This window comes from Salvelinus sp. IW2-2015, linkage group LG6.1 (assembly GCF_002910315.2).
Source record: "Salvelinus sp. IW2-2015 linkage group LG6.1, ASM291031v2, whole genome shotgun sequence".
Lineage (NCBI taxonomy): Eukaryota > Metazoa > Chordata > Actinopteri > Salmoniformes > Salmonidae > Salvelinus > Salvelinus sp. IW2-2015.
In genome coordinates, this window is record NC_036845.1 from 6,009,497 (window position 1) to 6,022,705 (window position 13,209).

General features: G+C 43.6%; 1 protein-coding gene across 1 annotated transcript; it reads right to left on the reverse strand.

Annotated features, from left to right (window-relative positions):
- Positions 1–118: 118 nt before the first annotated feature.
- Positions 119–10,396, reverse strand: LOC111964933 (amine sulfotransferase). The gene is given in 8 exon segments (XM_070443922.1): positions 119–2,272; positions 2,953–3,133; positions 3,248–3,342; positions 3,614–3,740; positions 4,127–4,359; positions 6,239–6,400; positions 8,420–9,105; positions 9,981–10,396. Coding segments are annotated over 7 exon segments (948 nt in total). The 5' UTR covers positions 8,436–9,105; positions 9,981–10,396; the 3' UTR covers positions 119–2,138.
- Positions 10,397–13,209: the final 2,813 nt, after the last annotated feature.

The window sequence follows — 13,209 nt, forward strand, 5'->3', positions numbered from 1 at the left end:
AGAGGGCAGCAGCACATTTTGTTACAGAACATAACCTTCAAAAGACTGGTTGAATTCACTGTTTCCTTATTCAATCACCATATAGCTAAAATGAGTCAAGACAATTGCTTTTTTTAAATATAGTTCAATTCTTTCAACTTTATGAATACATTTTTTATACACGTTCAAAACTGACAAACATTGTGGGTACAGCACATGAGAAGTTACTGTACACTTGCAAAACAGTTTTTCCCTCTGTAAAATAGAAACCTTAATATACAATTTGGATTGATGGCTACTACACTGAAACAAAATATAAATGCAACATGCAACAATTTCAAAGATTTTACTGAGTTACAGTTCATATAAGGAAATCAGTCAATTGAAATAAATTCATTAGGCCCTAATCTATGGATTTGCATGACTGGGAATACAGATAAGCATCTGTTGGTCACAAGACACCTTCAAAAGAAAAGGTAAGGATGTGGATCAGACAACCAGTCAGTATCTGGTATGACCATTTGCCTCAGAGAGCAACATCTTCGCATAGTTGATCAGGCTGTTGATTGTGGCCTTCGGAATGTTGTCCCACTTCTTTTCAATGGCTGTGTGAAGTTGCTGGATTTTGGCAGGAACTGGAACACGCTGTCATATGTTGATCCAGAGCATCCCAAACATGCTCAACAGGTGACATGTCTGGTGAGTATGCAGGCCATGGAAGAACTGGGACATTTTCAACTTCCAGGAATGTGAAAATCCTTGCAACATGGGGCTGTGTATTATCATGCTGAAACATGAGGTGATGGCGGCGGATGAATGGCACGACAATAGACCTCAGGATCTTGTAATGGTATCTCTGTGCATTCAAATTGCCATCGATAAAATTGTTGTCCGTAGTTTGCCTGCCCATACCATAACCCCACCGTGGGGCACTCTGTTCACAACGCTGACATCGGCAAACCACTCAACGCCATACATGCTGTCTGTCCGGTACAGTTGAAACTGGGATTAATTTGTGAAATGCACACTTCTCCAGCATGCCAGTGGCCATCAATGAGCATTTGCCAACAGAAGTTGGTTATGACGCCAAACTGCAGTCAGGTCAAGAAACTGGTTGGGACAACGAGCACACAGATGAGCTTCCCCGAGATGATTTCTGACAGTTTGTGCAGAAATTCTTTGGTTGTGTAAACACAGTTTTATCAGGTGGCTGGTCTCAGAAGATCCCGCAGGTGAAGAAGCCGGATGTGGAGATCCTGGGCTGGCGTGGTTACACGTGTGCGATTGTGAGGTCAGTTGGACGTACTGCCAAATTCTCTAAAACGGAGGTGGCTTATGGTAGAGAAATTAACATTCAACAGCTCTGGTGAACATTCCTGCAGTCAGCATGCCAATTGCACACTCCCTCAACTTGAGACAGGTGGATAGATTATCTTGGCAAATGAAAAATGCTCACCAACAGGTATGTAAACATATTTGTGCACAAAATTTGAGAGAAATAAGCTTTTTGTGCGTATGGAAAATTTTTATCTTTTATTTCAACTCATGAAACATTTTTGTTCAGTATAGCTTATAACTAGCTTATTAAGTTATCTAGGGTAACTTGTAACTAAGGCAGTGTTTTTTCTGGATCAATAATGGGCTTAGGTGGTGGACGTGGCAGGGGCATGAATTTTAGAGAACATTTTAGAGGCCCTCGTCTTTGCCGTTTTAAAGCAAATTCCCTGCGATTCTACATATTCTGCCATGGAGCCGAGAAACATTTTCCGTTTAAAAGCACATTTTCTGCAATTCTATGCATTTTGCGATGGCTAATTCTGTGTTCTTTTGCTCAAACATGAAATCTGTAGTGCTAAATTAATTGTTTGTGGGATTTTTCAATTGTCCCTGACTGTCTAGCTTTTATTTAGGTGACTGTTAGTTTTCAAAGGTTCTATTATGTAAGGGATAAATGCCCACGTTCTGTACATCATACACAAGTATTCAACAAAGCTGTGGTATAAAAAAAAGACATTTAGTTATTTAAGTTTACAGTGAAAGCGTTTTTCCATCCTGAATTTTTTCTTTTTACACTGTTTGGACTTAGGTGACCCGAAAAAATGCTTAGGGGGCCCGCCCAAGGATTTAAAAAATCCCTGCAAGACGTGACTAGGATGTCATTACGTGKCACTATTGACGTCATTGATGTCCCACGCAAAGGAGAGGGGCAGGTCCCTCATCTTCTCCTGGAAGACACTGTCAAATCTCTCACTCTGTGCAACAGTGAAATGGTTCCTCCAGTCCCCAATGGTCCCTGTCAGAGTGGATGGAAATCAGTCAATAATGTAAAAGAGTATTAAAGGGCAATTCCACCACTTTTCAACATGTTCATTATCTCCAGCACAATAGCAGTGTACATATGTGAAAATGGCACATTTCTACGTTTCGTATATAAACATCTAAGGTTAAAGTTCTACTCGATAACATCAAACACTACGAGATTCGCGGTGACGTGCGGAGCAAGAAAATACCCTCCCTCTGGCTAGACACTTGATGTAAATCACAGTTTTTCTTACTTTTAATCCTACCCTGTGATGTCACAGATTACAAAAAGAATAGGACCGTAGCTTTTTAACTCGTCGTTTTCACATATGTAGACACTGGTATGATTCTAGAGATCATGAATATGAGATTGAAAAGTGGCGGAATTGCCCTATACGATAAAAAATCATAAATGTAATTGTTCTTTAGGTTTGCACAAATTATAATCCAGATGGTTGTATATCTATCGGAACATTGGTTCAGTGTAAATGTGTGGGGGCCTGGTGTTACAAGTATAGTACTGTAAGCCCTTTGTGGTTTGATTTTTGGCTTGAATAAGGCTGAAATAATATGCAGCTTGTGCAATCCTCATACTAAAGTGTATTGATAAGGAGACAGGTGACCATTCTGTTATCACGTTATATTATGATTTAGAAGGTGTGACGTGCATACCTTTCCTCATAAACGTGCCCTTGTTGTGGTCAAGCAGGGAGTCGGGCACTGTCTTGTAGTTAGCCTGCGGGTTCTGTTTCATGGTTCTAAAGGTGCTGTGTTCCACCACACTGGCCATCTGCTCCTCTGTCAAATCCTTCCCTAGAAACCTGCACATCCTCTCCACCATGGAGCGCAGGTCCTGCAACACACACACCGTTCATGCTTTGAGACTCATGTAAACTCACAAGCCAACTCGGAGTACAGGACAGGACGGACAAGTAGATGGACAGGTAGGTTTTGCCACTGTTGGTACCTTGATCATCTCTTCATATGTGATGTACAGGAAGTTCATGTTGTCTCTATTAGCGTACCACGTCTTGATGTGCTCAAACCAACAGTTCCCAAAAACTGCAACACACACAGCAAAGACTCAAATGGATACTTCATACCCAGCCTACCACCATGAAAGCACAGTTGAACCTAAGGATACTACAGATGAAAGTGTTAAGAAGGCTTTCGACATCATTCATTTCAAAATAATCACAATTAACTGACTTAACTGTAAGCGTAAAGCATTGTTGGCTAGTGCCAACTCCCCATAGAAAAAAATACTTGGCTTTGCACATCATGTACGAAATTCATAGTCCTTAACAGGACCAATGGCACACATTCTACTTACCTTTCCCTTCCATGAATTTCTCAAAGAAATCATTGAAGTCCTTCGGCGTCTCCAGCATGGCTGCATATTTGTGGAAGTGGTAATAGGACACGAGAACATCCTTAGGGTTTCTGGCCACATAGATCACCTTAGGGAAGCAAGGTCATACTGCATATTAATAGATTGACTATAAAAAACGATCCATCAATATCAGTAGTAATACTTTAATGAAAGTAATCCTAAAGGTAATGACAAATAGTGATAATAGACTTCGGGTAACACTTAAAGCCTGCAGTTATTATGCATTCTAAGACTTATAATAAGCATGTATACCGACCATTTAGAGTATTTTGATACACAGCGATATATAAAATATTAAAAGCCTTATAAGGCATTATAAAGGCTCATACATAACAAGTAATAAAGCATTATACCTGCAGGCTAACACCAATACCAAAGTGCTAATTATGCTAAGTGCTAATACCACAGAATAATACCCAAGTGATACCAAAATGATCCTTGCATTCCACTGACCTTTCCCCTCTTTTGTCTGATGGCGAGAGGCATGAACTTGTACTGCAGGTGGGTGACCCGTAGCCTGGGGGAAGGGGTAGCGTTAAACTCCTTCTCACTGCCAATCAGCTCGATCCATGGGACGCGCTGCGCGTTGAGATGCTCTGTGTTTGGAGTGACGTCACCTTTGGCTTCTATCAGAGTCAGAATCTGCTGCATCCAGATCGTCCCAGTCAATCACAGCAGAGTGGACACTACAGGTCACCCAGAGGTAATTTCAATTCAATTTAAACTTCAATTGTCCATGCAGGGACAATGTGGCATTTCAGTCCTACCATACAATGTACAATACTGGATAGCTTGGCCCTTTCACCTCACTACACTACCTTTGATTTGATAACACCCACACACTGTTTAACTGACAATGCAGGGGTTATTTTTAATGGGGGAAAATGTAGTGAACTTTTGTTTCTCAGGGATTCTACACTAAAAAGTATGTGGACACCTGCTCGTCGAACATCTCAATCCAAAAAGGGCATTCATTTGGAGTTGGTCCCCCCTTTGCCGCTATAACAGCCTCCACTCTTCTGGGAAGACTTTCCACTTGATGTTGGAACATTGCTGCGGGGACTTGCATTCATTCAGCCACAAGAGCCTTAGTGAGGTTGGGCACTGATGTTTGCCAATTAGGCCAATTCATCCCAAAAGTGTTCGTTGGGGTTGAGGTCAGGGTTCTGTGAAGGCCAGTCAAGTTCTTCCACACCGATCTCGTCAAACCATTTCTGTATGGACCTTGCTTTGTGCACGGGGCATTGTCATGCTGAAACAGGAAAGGACCTTCCCCAAACTGTTGCCACAAAGTTGGAAGCATAGAATCGTTTACAATGTTATTGTACGCTGTAGGGTTAAGATTTCCTTCCACTGGAACTAAGGAGCTTGGCCCGAACCATGAAAAACAGCCCAATACCATTATTCCTCCTCCACCAAACTTTACAGTTGGCACTATGCATTGGGTCAGGTAGCGGTCTCCTGGGATCCGCCAAACCCAGATTCGTCCGTCGGACTGCCAGATGGTGAAGTGTGATTCATAACTCCAGAGAACGTGTTTCCACTAATCCAGAGTCCAATGGCGGCAAGCTTTACACCACTCCAGCCGACACTTGGTATTGCACACAAGTCTAAGATCACCATGCGCAACTACTCGGCCATGCAAACCCATTTCATGTCGCTCCCGACGAACAGTTTGTGCTGATGTTGCTTCGAGAAGCAGTTTGGACGTCGGTAGTGAGCGTTGCAACCGAGGACAGACGATTTTTATGCGCTACGTGCTTCAGCACTCGGCAGTCCCATTCTGTGAGCTTGTGTGGCCTACCACTTCACAGCTGAGCCGTTGTTGCTCCTAGACGTTTCCACTTCACAATAACAGCACTTACAGTTGACCGGGGAAACTCTAGCATGGCAGAAATTTGACGAACTGACTTGTTGGAAAGATGGCATCCTATGATGGTGCCACGTTGAAAGTCACTGAGCTCCTCAGTAAGGCCATTCTACTGCCAATGTTTGTCTATGACGGTTGCATGGCTGTGTGCTCGGTTTTATACACCTGTCAGCAACTGGTGAGGCAGAAATAGCCAAATCCACTAATTTGAAGGGGTGTCCACATACTTTGTATATAGTGTATTTGAATGTGGACATTGTCCTGCCTACCGTCACTGTGCTACTCCTGCTCTGATACGGTGCTTATGGGACATCGGTCTGTTACAGTTTAATCTAGCCTGGTTTAAACCATTGTTTTCAGCCAAGGGGAGAACAGGGCATGCAGCATTCCACCTAATGTAAGGATGCGGGCAAGGTTCTGCGCAGGGAGATAAGCGAAAATACCAGTTTTGTTGGCTTAAAACAACTAGGACATTTCTTTCACTTATCTGGGCTGCTGGACTGACACAGGTCGAGAACAGAGCCCATTAACAGATAAGCAAAGTAAACTCACTGAACGAGATCTACTCAGTTGAGTTGAAACTGTGTAAGAGGACCTTATAGGAAGAGATAAAAAGAGGTTTGCAGGCATGTTTTAAAAGCGGTAAACAACTGGGTATTCTAGGTAAGTACATCCATGCTGTCTACAGTACTCACCTGACTTGGGATAAGTGACGGCGAATATGTCTGAGTCTCGGATCTCCCAGTTCTGGATCTGGTCGACCTCGTCGGGAGAGTGGACCCCATTGATCAGGTTGAAGTTCCGGTGAGGAACCAGCATATAGTCCAGAACCTGGGGATCAGTGGAATCCAAATGATCTGAGAAGACAAGACATAGTCAAAGGCCCACTCATTCAAGCAATCTGGATCTATGTATGTAAGCATTAACATACAACAGGGAATAACCATACACCTCCAGCTGTGTGAGAAGGCACGGGGCCAAAGTCTTACTCATCTAGAGTTGAAACGCTGTGCTTGATTAGACAAAAATCTGAAATAAACACCCAAAATCCCAGTAAATAAGGTTGTTATTCCAAACAAATGTTTATATAGCTATCAGATCACAGGGAGCCAGGAGGAAGCCAAGTGGAAATGTTTAAAGGGGCAATCTGGGATTGGACAACCACTGGTAAACAGCTGAGGGTTGGGGCTGGAGAAATGTAAACATAAACAGAGTCATGGATGCAAGGACTGACTATTAATGATATCAAAATGATAGTTATGAAACCATATAGGGTTTGTTAAGAATAACATTGTTTACAAACAAGATTCTATTTTGGGTTCTGGTGGGGTAAAACAGTTGACCTAAACTCATGAGGCATTTACAAGTGTAACGACCGTCCATTACGGAGTCCATTACACCACGCTGCTTGGTCCTTTGGTGGTGGGTAGTTCTGTAACGACCGTCTGAAGAAGAGGGAGTGGACCAAAGCGCAGCGTGGTAAGTGTTCATGCTTTCTTTATTAAAACTGAACACYAAATAACAAAAACAACAAAGAGACGAAYRAAACCGAAACAGTTCTGTCTGGTGCAGACACAAAACAGAAAACAACTACCCACAAAACACAGTTTGGAAAAGGCTACCTAAGTATGGTTCTCAATCAGAGACAACGATAGACAGCTGCCTCTGATTGAGAACCACACCCGGCCAAACACATAGGAATAGACAACATAGAACAAAAACATAGAATGCCCACCCCAACTCACGCCCTGACCAACCAAAATAGAGACATAAAAAGGATCTAAGGTCAGGGCGTGACAACAAGTTGGAGCAATGGCTACATGCCATTAACTCAAAAGTCCTAAAATGTATGTAACAATCCCATATTGCCGCTTTAACAAAAGGAGACATTTAATAACATTCAAGTACCTATAAACAAAGTCTGGGTACAAAAAAAAGTCTTCCTATGAAGGACTAGCAAATATTGCAGTAAAGATAAATGGTGGGTTTGCTGTGGAACAATGCAGTTCTAGCTGTAAATCATAGAGGGGCAGAGAGCATGTTGTTCTGTTCACAGGCTGGTCTGAATCACAGGGGCAAAAAGTTGCCTAGTTTGTGTCCATCAAGCTCAAGCATTGGTCACCATTCATGGTCCTATGTAATCCTTTCTATCTCTTAAACAGTACTACAAAAATGTTTACTTACAAATTGCATCAAACATGATTTAGACCTTGTTTATGTAAAAGTGTTTATAACTGTATTTCATGGTTGCAACTTGCTGAAAATTGTCCACAGTGTTCCTATCATCTAGTTTAAACAGTACTGCAAAAAAATGACTTACCTAGTGCATCAAACATGATTTAGACCTTGTTTATGGAAAAGTGTTTATAACTGTATTTCATGGTTGCAACTTGCTGAAAATTGTCCACAGTGTTCCTNTCCGCGGTGGCGGCTCTGGTGCGGGACGTGGACCCCGCTCCACCTTAAGCTTGGCCCACTTGTGGCGCCTCTGGAGCGGTGACCCTCGCTGCCGACCCCGGACTGGGGACCCTCGCAGCGGGCCCCGGACAGGAGGGAGACTCTGGCGACCCCGGACAGGAGGGAGACTCTGGCGGCTCCGGACAGGAGGGAGACTCTGGCGGCTCCGGACAGGAGGGAGACTCTGGCGGCTCCGGACTGGGGATCGTCGCTGGAGTGGAGAGACACACTGGAGGCTTCGTGCCATGGATCATCACTGGAGGCTTCGTGCCATGGATCATCACTGGAGGCTTCGTGCCATGGATCATCACTTGAGTGGAGAGACACACAGGAGGCCTGGCTCTGGGAGAAGGCACAGGACTCACCAGGCTGGGGAGACATGCAGGAGGGTTAGGGCTTAGCACAGGCACAGGACTCACCAGGCTGGGGAGACATGCAGGAGGCCTCTTCCTTGGCCGAGGCACCGGATACACTGGGCCGTGGAGGCGCACTGGCGGTCTCGAGCGCAGAGCTAGCACAACTCGTCCTGGCTGGATACCCCCTGTAGCCCGGCAAGTGCGGTGAGCTGGAACAGGCCGCACTGGGCTGTGCTGGCGAACCGGGGACACCGTGCGTAGGGCTGGTGCAGGATAACCCGGGCCGAGGAGACGCACTGAAGGCCAGATGCGCTGAGCCGGCACCATCCCTCCTGGCTCGATGCCCACTCTAGCCCGGCCGATGTGAGGAGCTGCGATTTAGTGCACCGGGCTATGAGTGCGCACTGGGGACACCTTGCGCGTCACCGCATAACACGGTGCCAGCCCAGTCAATCTCTCCCCACGGCAAACACGAGGAGTTGGCTCAGGTCTATGACCTGACCCCGCCAATCTCCCCGTGTGCCTCCCCCCAAAAATATTCTGGGGCTGCCTCTCGTACACGCCTCCTCGAGCCAACTCCTCGTAGCGTCGCCGCTCCGCCTTAGCTGCCTCCAGCTCCTCTTTTGGATGGCGATACTCTCCCGTCTGTGCCCAGGGTCCCTTGCCGTCCAGGATTTCCTCCCATGTCCAGGAGTCCAATACACCACGCTGCTTGGTCCTTTGGTGGTGGGTAGTTCTGTAACGACCGTCTGAAGAAGAGGGAGTGGACCAAAGCGCAGCGTGGTAAGTGTTCATGCTTTCTTTATTAAAACTGAACACYAAATAACAAAAACAACAAAGAGACGAAYRAAACCGAAACAGTTCTGTCTGGTGCAGACACAAAACAGAAAACAACTACCCACAAAACACAGTTTGGAAAAGGCTACCTAAGTATGGTTCTCAATCAGAGACAACGATAGACAGCTGCCTCTGATTGAGAACCACACCCGGCCAAACACATAGGAATAGACAACATAGAACAAAAACATAGAATGCCCACCCCAACTCACGCCCTGACCAACCAAAATAGAGACATAAAAAGGATCTAAGGTCAGGGCGTGACAACAAGTTGGAGCAATGGCTACATGCCATTAACTCAAAAGTCCTAAAATGTATGTAACAATCCCATATTGCCGCTTTAACAAAAGGAGACATTTAATAACATTCAAGTACCTATAAACAAAGTCTGGGTACAAAAAAAAGTCTTCCTATGAAGGACTAGCAAATATTGCAGTAAAGATAAATGGTGGGTTTGCTGTGGAACAATGCAGTTCTAGCTGTAAATCATAGAGGGGCAGAGAGCATGTTGTTCTGTTCACAGGCTGGTCTGAATCACAGGGGCAAAAAGTTGCCTAGTTTGTGTCCATCAAGCTCAAGCATTGGTCACCATTCATGGTCCTATGTAATCCTTTCTATCTCTTAAACAGTACTACAAAAATGTTTACTTACAAATTGCATCAAACATGATTTAGACCTTGTTTATGTAAAAGTGTTTATAACTGTATTTCATGGTTGCAACTTGCTGAAAATTGTCCACAGTGTTCCTATCATCTAGTTTAAACAGTACTGCAAAAAAATGACTTACCTAGTGCATCAAACATGATTTAGACCTTGTTTATGGAAAAGTGTTTATAACTGTATTTCATGGTTGCAACTTGCTGAAAATTGTCCACAGTGTTCCTATCATCTAGTTAAAGGGTGAGACAGATCTTGCATGCAACAGTGCATAATATATATGCCTGTGGACAGTAATGTACACTTCAGACATGCAAACATCTCACTGAGAGGTTCCAAATATGACAACAATAACAAAATTACGCACCTATGTATCACACAGAGAAAACAAAGTAATTACTTGTTTCTAACTATGCCACTCAGATTCTGGTTTAACATTCAATTAACATGATAAAATGGCAATACAAGGGTAGGCACTGTATTCTGCAATAGGCAATATAGCAACCTCTTTGAACTCCAACTATAACTCCACTCACTACACAGAGCGCACAGTATTCTCTACCTGTCTTTGTACGGGTGGAAGTTGTCATTGTATGCCAATGTGACAAAATCCACAGTCGGTGTAGGCTACTATGAAATCCCTGGCCCCAAGAAGTTTCTTGCAGTCAATCCACAACTATTCTTAAAAATACGGGTTTATGATGGATAGCGGGCAGAGCAAGTAAAATGTGCTCTGTGTCCAATGCGCACCCGAATATCACCTACTGTCCCAAAAGAAGACGCGCGGAAGACAAACACACGTTTCCGCTTGGTTTTTTATTCGTGTCGTGCTCGAGGAATACTGACCGCCTATACAATTTCGCGCACGCGGCAGTAGGGTTTGTTTTTTGCGCGGGCACACCTCAGATTGATTTGCGCTTTTTAAACACAGGTTACAGACTCCATGCAATGTGCCATATTTTACATCCCCCATGACCGACGAGAAACGGGAAAACGATTCTGATTAGGCTACATAGGAAATACGGTATTCTTAACTAGTTTGTTTTACTAAGAAAATTAATTGAGAAACGTTTTTGTGAGGCCAAATTCTTTTTTGTTTTGTCAACATGTTGCGCACTCACGCACTCTCACACACACACTTTCCACCCTGTGCATCAGAGGTGGCACCACACGTACTAGAGTGGTGTGGTGAAAAATTATTCTGTGGCTGTAGTCTTTCCTGTTCTGGTAACCTAACCAGGTAAAACTCAGGACCTTATATGGTATGCCGTGATTAATCTGCTGTAAAAAGGTTTAAAATGGGCTATGATGGGACCAGAGTTTTTCTAATCAAGGTTTAAACAAACTAATGTCCTTGGGGAAGATGAAAACACTGTCAAACTGCAGCAACCTTGTAGTTTACATATTAATTATATTAGGACTAGGGTTGTTTACACAGACAGAGAAAGCAACATGATTGGACAAAGCTTTCTGTATGCGGGTTTGTTGCGTCATATTGTCCCGCCCTATGCAACTCTAGGCCTAATTAAAAATGTACTCAGTCTGTTAGCTATTGTGTTTAATGATTATTTCCAGTTAATCATTTTGGATTGAAAAAGCCTAGGTAGTATAGTCAGTCCAAGTTTGAATATAACCCAAATTTGATCCAATTCACATTTTCTCACAAACAAATTGGCTATAAATACACCAAGTTACCGCTTCCTTCACCCTGGCAAGAGATAGGGCACATAGTAGTGATCAGACTGAAAAATTATATTGTTTCCATGCAATACAGCATGTCAGATCGCTAAAGTTTAAGTGTATAGGCTGATACATTTATGGAAGAGTTTTTGTTTGTGTCTGTCTGGTGTGATGTGTTATCAGGCTTGCTAAATAAATACCAGAAGAAAGTGGAGACTGCCTTAAACTTTGTGCATTGTGCCCAGCCCGCGTGACCTGCGATTTCTGTGAATCTGATTGGTTAAGGCATGCAAAGAGCCTGTAGCAGCGCTCCAGTGTGACTGAAAGAGATCTTGTCTTCGAGTTGACAAATCATGAGGCAAATCGGTCTAAAATACAGCACTTTCCCCCTCTTTTTAACGTTTTGCGTTGATATGGTGATTGAAAAGTGTTTTAGGGCAAATGTCATCTCTCCACGTTTTCTGGCCAGGCCCTGTCATGCATGAACCCTAATACTTCTGCTGGATTCATATTTTGTTAGAGATCAATAAAACATAAAAATACCTTTCACCAGTTTTTGAAATTTCTCTAATATGACAGCACTATATGCCCAATACGTACCTATACAATACATATCTATTCTCTGTAGAACTGATAAGGACATGCGTAGTCGCAATCCACATATCTGTCAGTTATCAGTGAACTGTCACGTTGCTGAGGGGGCATGGACAGGAATCAGGACAGAGCCTTGGAGGAAAGAATGTACCAGAGAAGAGTTCCTCCAACCAACCCACAGACTGCGGTCCTACCAGTTCAATAGTAATTAGAACATTCCAGTCAGTGGCCTGGGAATAATCTGTTTTACAGAATGTCCTTTTCACCAGCAATTTAAAAAAAATCTGTACTATTCTCACAGTAGTGATCGTGTTGCCAGGTGACTTGCTAGGAGGGTGTGAGTGAGGGTGTGTGTCATCTGTGTTTGTGGGAGGGTATATGTGTGTGTGAGTAAATGTCAGTGTATGTGTGTGTATCTGTTCCACCAAAGCCGCACGTACCCAGAGGGCCGGGGCCCCCAGATACTGTAAGAAGATAAAAGCTGTGGTTGCGGAATGTTCCTCCTCAATTGGAACAGGACAGAAGGATAAAGCGTGACTCAACACTAAATCATCAGTGGTCTCTATGTCTCCCCATGTAACCTGACTCATGTTTGAGAAAGGGGAGAACTACTTGGTCTTGTTTTCTGATTTGACAATACATGAGGAGAGGCTGGTCTATTCCTACTTCTAGTGAAAGACAGTGTGGGGTAAAGATGCACCAGGCGTGTCTCTCCATGAATGCACTCCGTTAATGTTTGTGTGTGTGTATATATATAAACTCAGCAAAAAAAGAAACGTCCCCTCACTGTCAACTGTGTTTATTTTCAGCAAACTTAACATGTGTAAATATTTGTATGAACATAAGATTCAACAACAGACATAAACTGAACAAGTTCCACAGACATGACACAGACATGACTAACATAAATGGAATAATGTGTCCCTGAACAAAGGGGAGGGTCAAAATCAAAAGTAACAGTCAGTATCTGGTGTGGCCACCAGCTGCATTAAGTACTGCAGTGCATCTCCTCCTCATGGACTGCACCAGATTTGCCAGCTCTTGCTGTGAGATGTCACCCCAGTCTTCCACCAAAGCACCTGCAA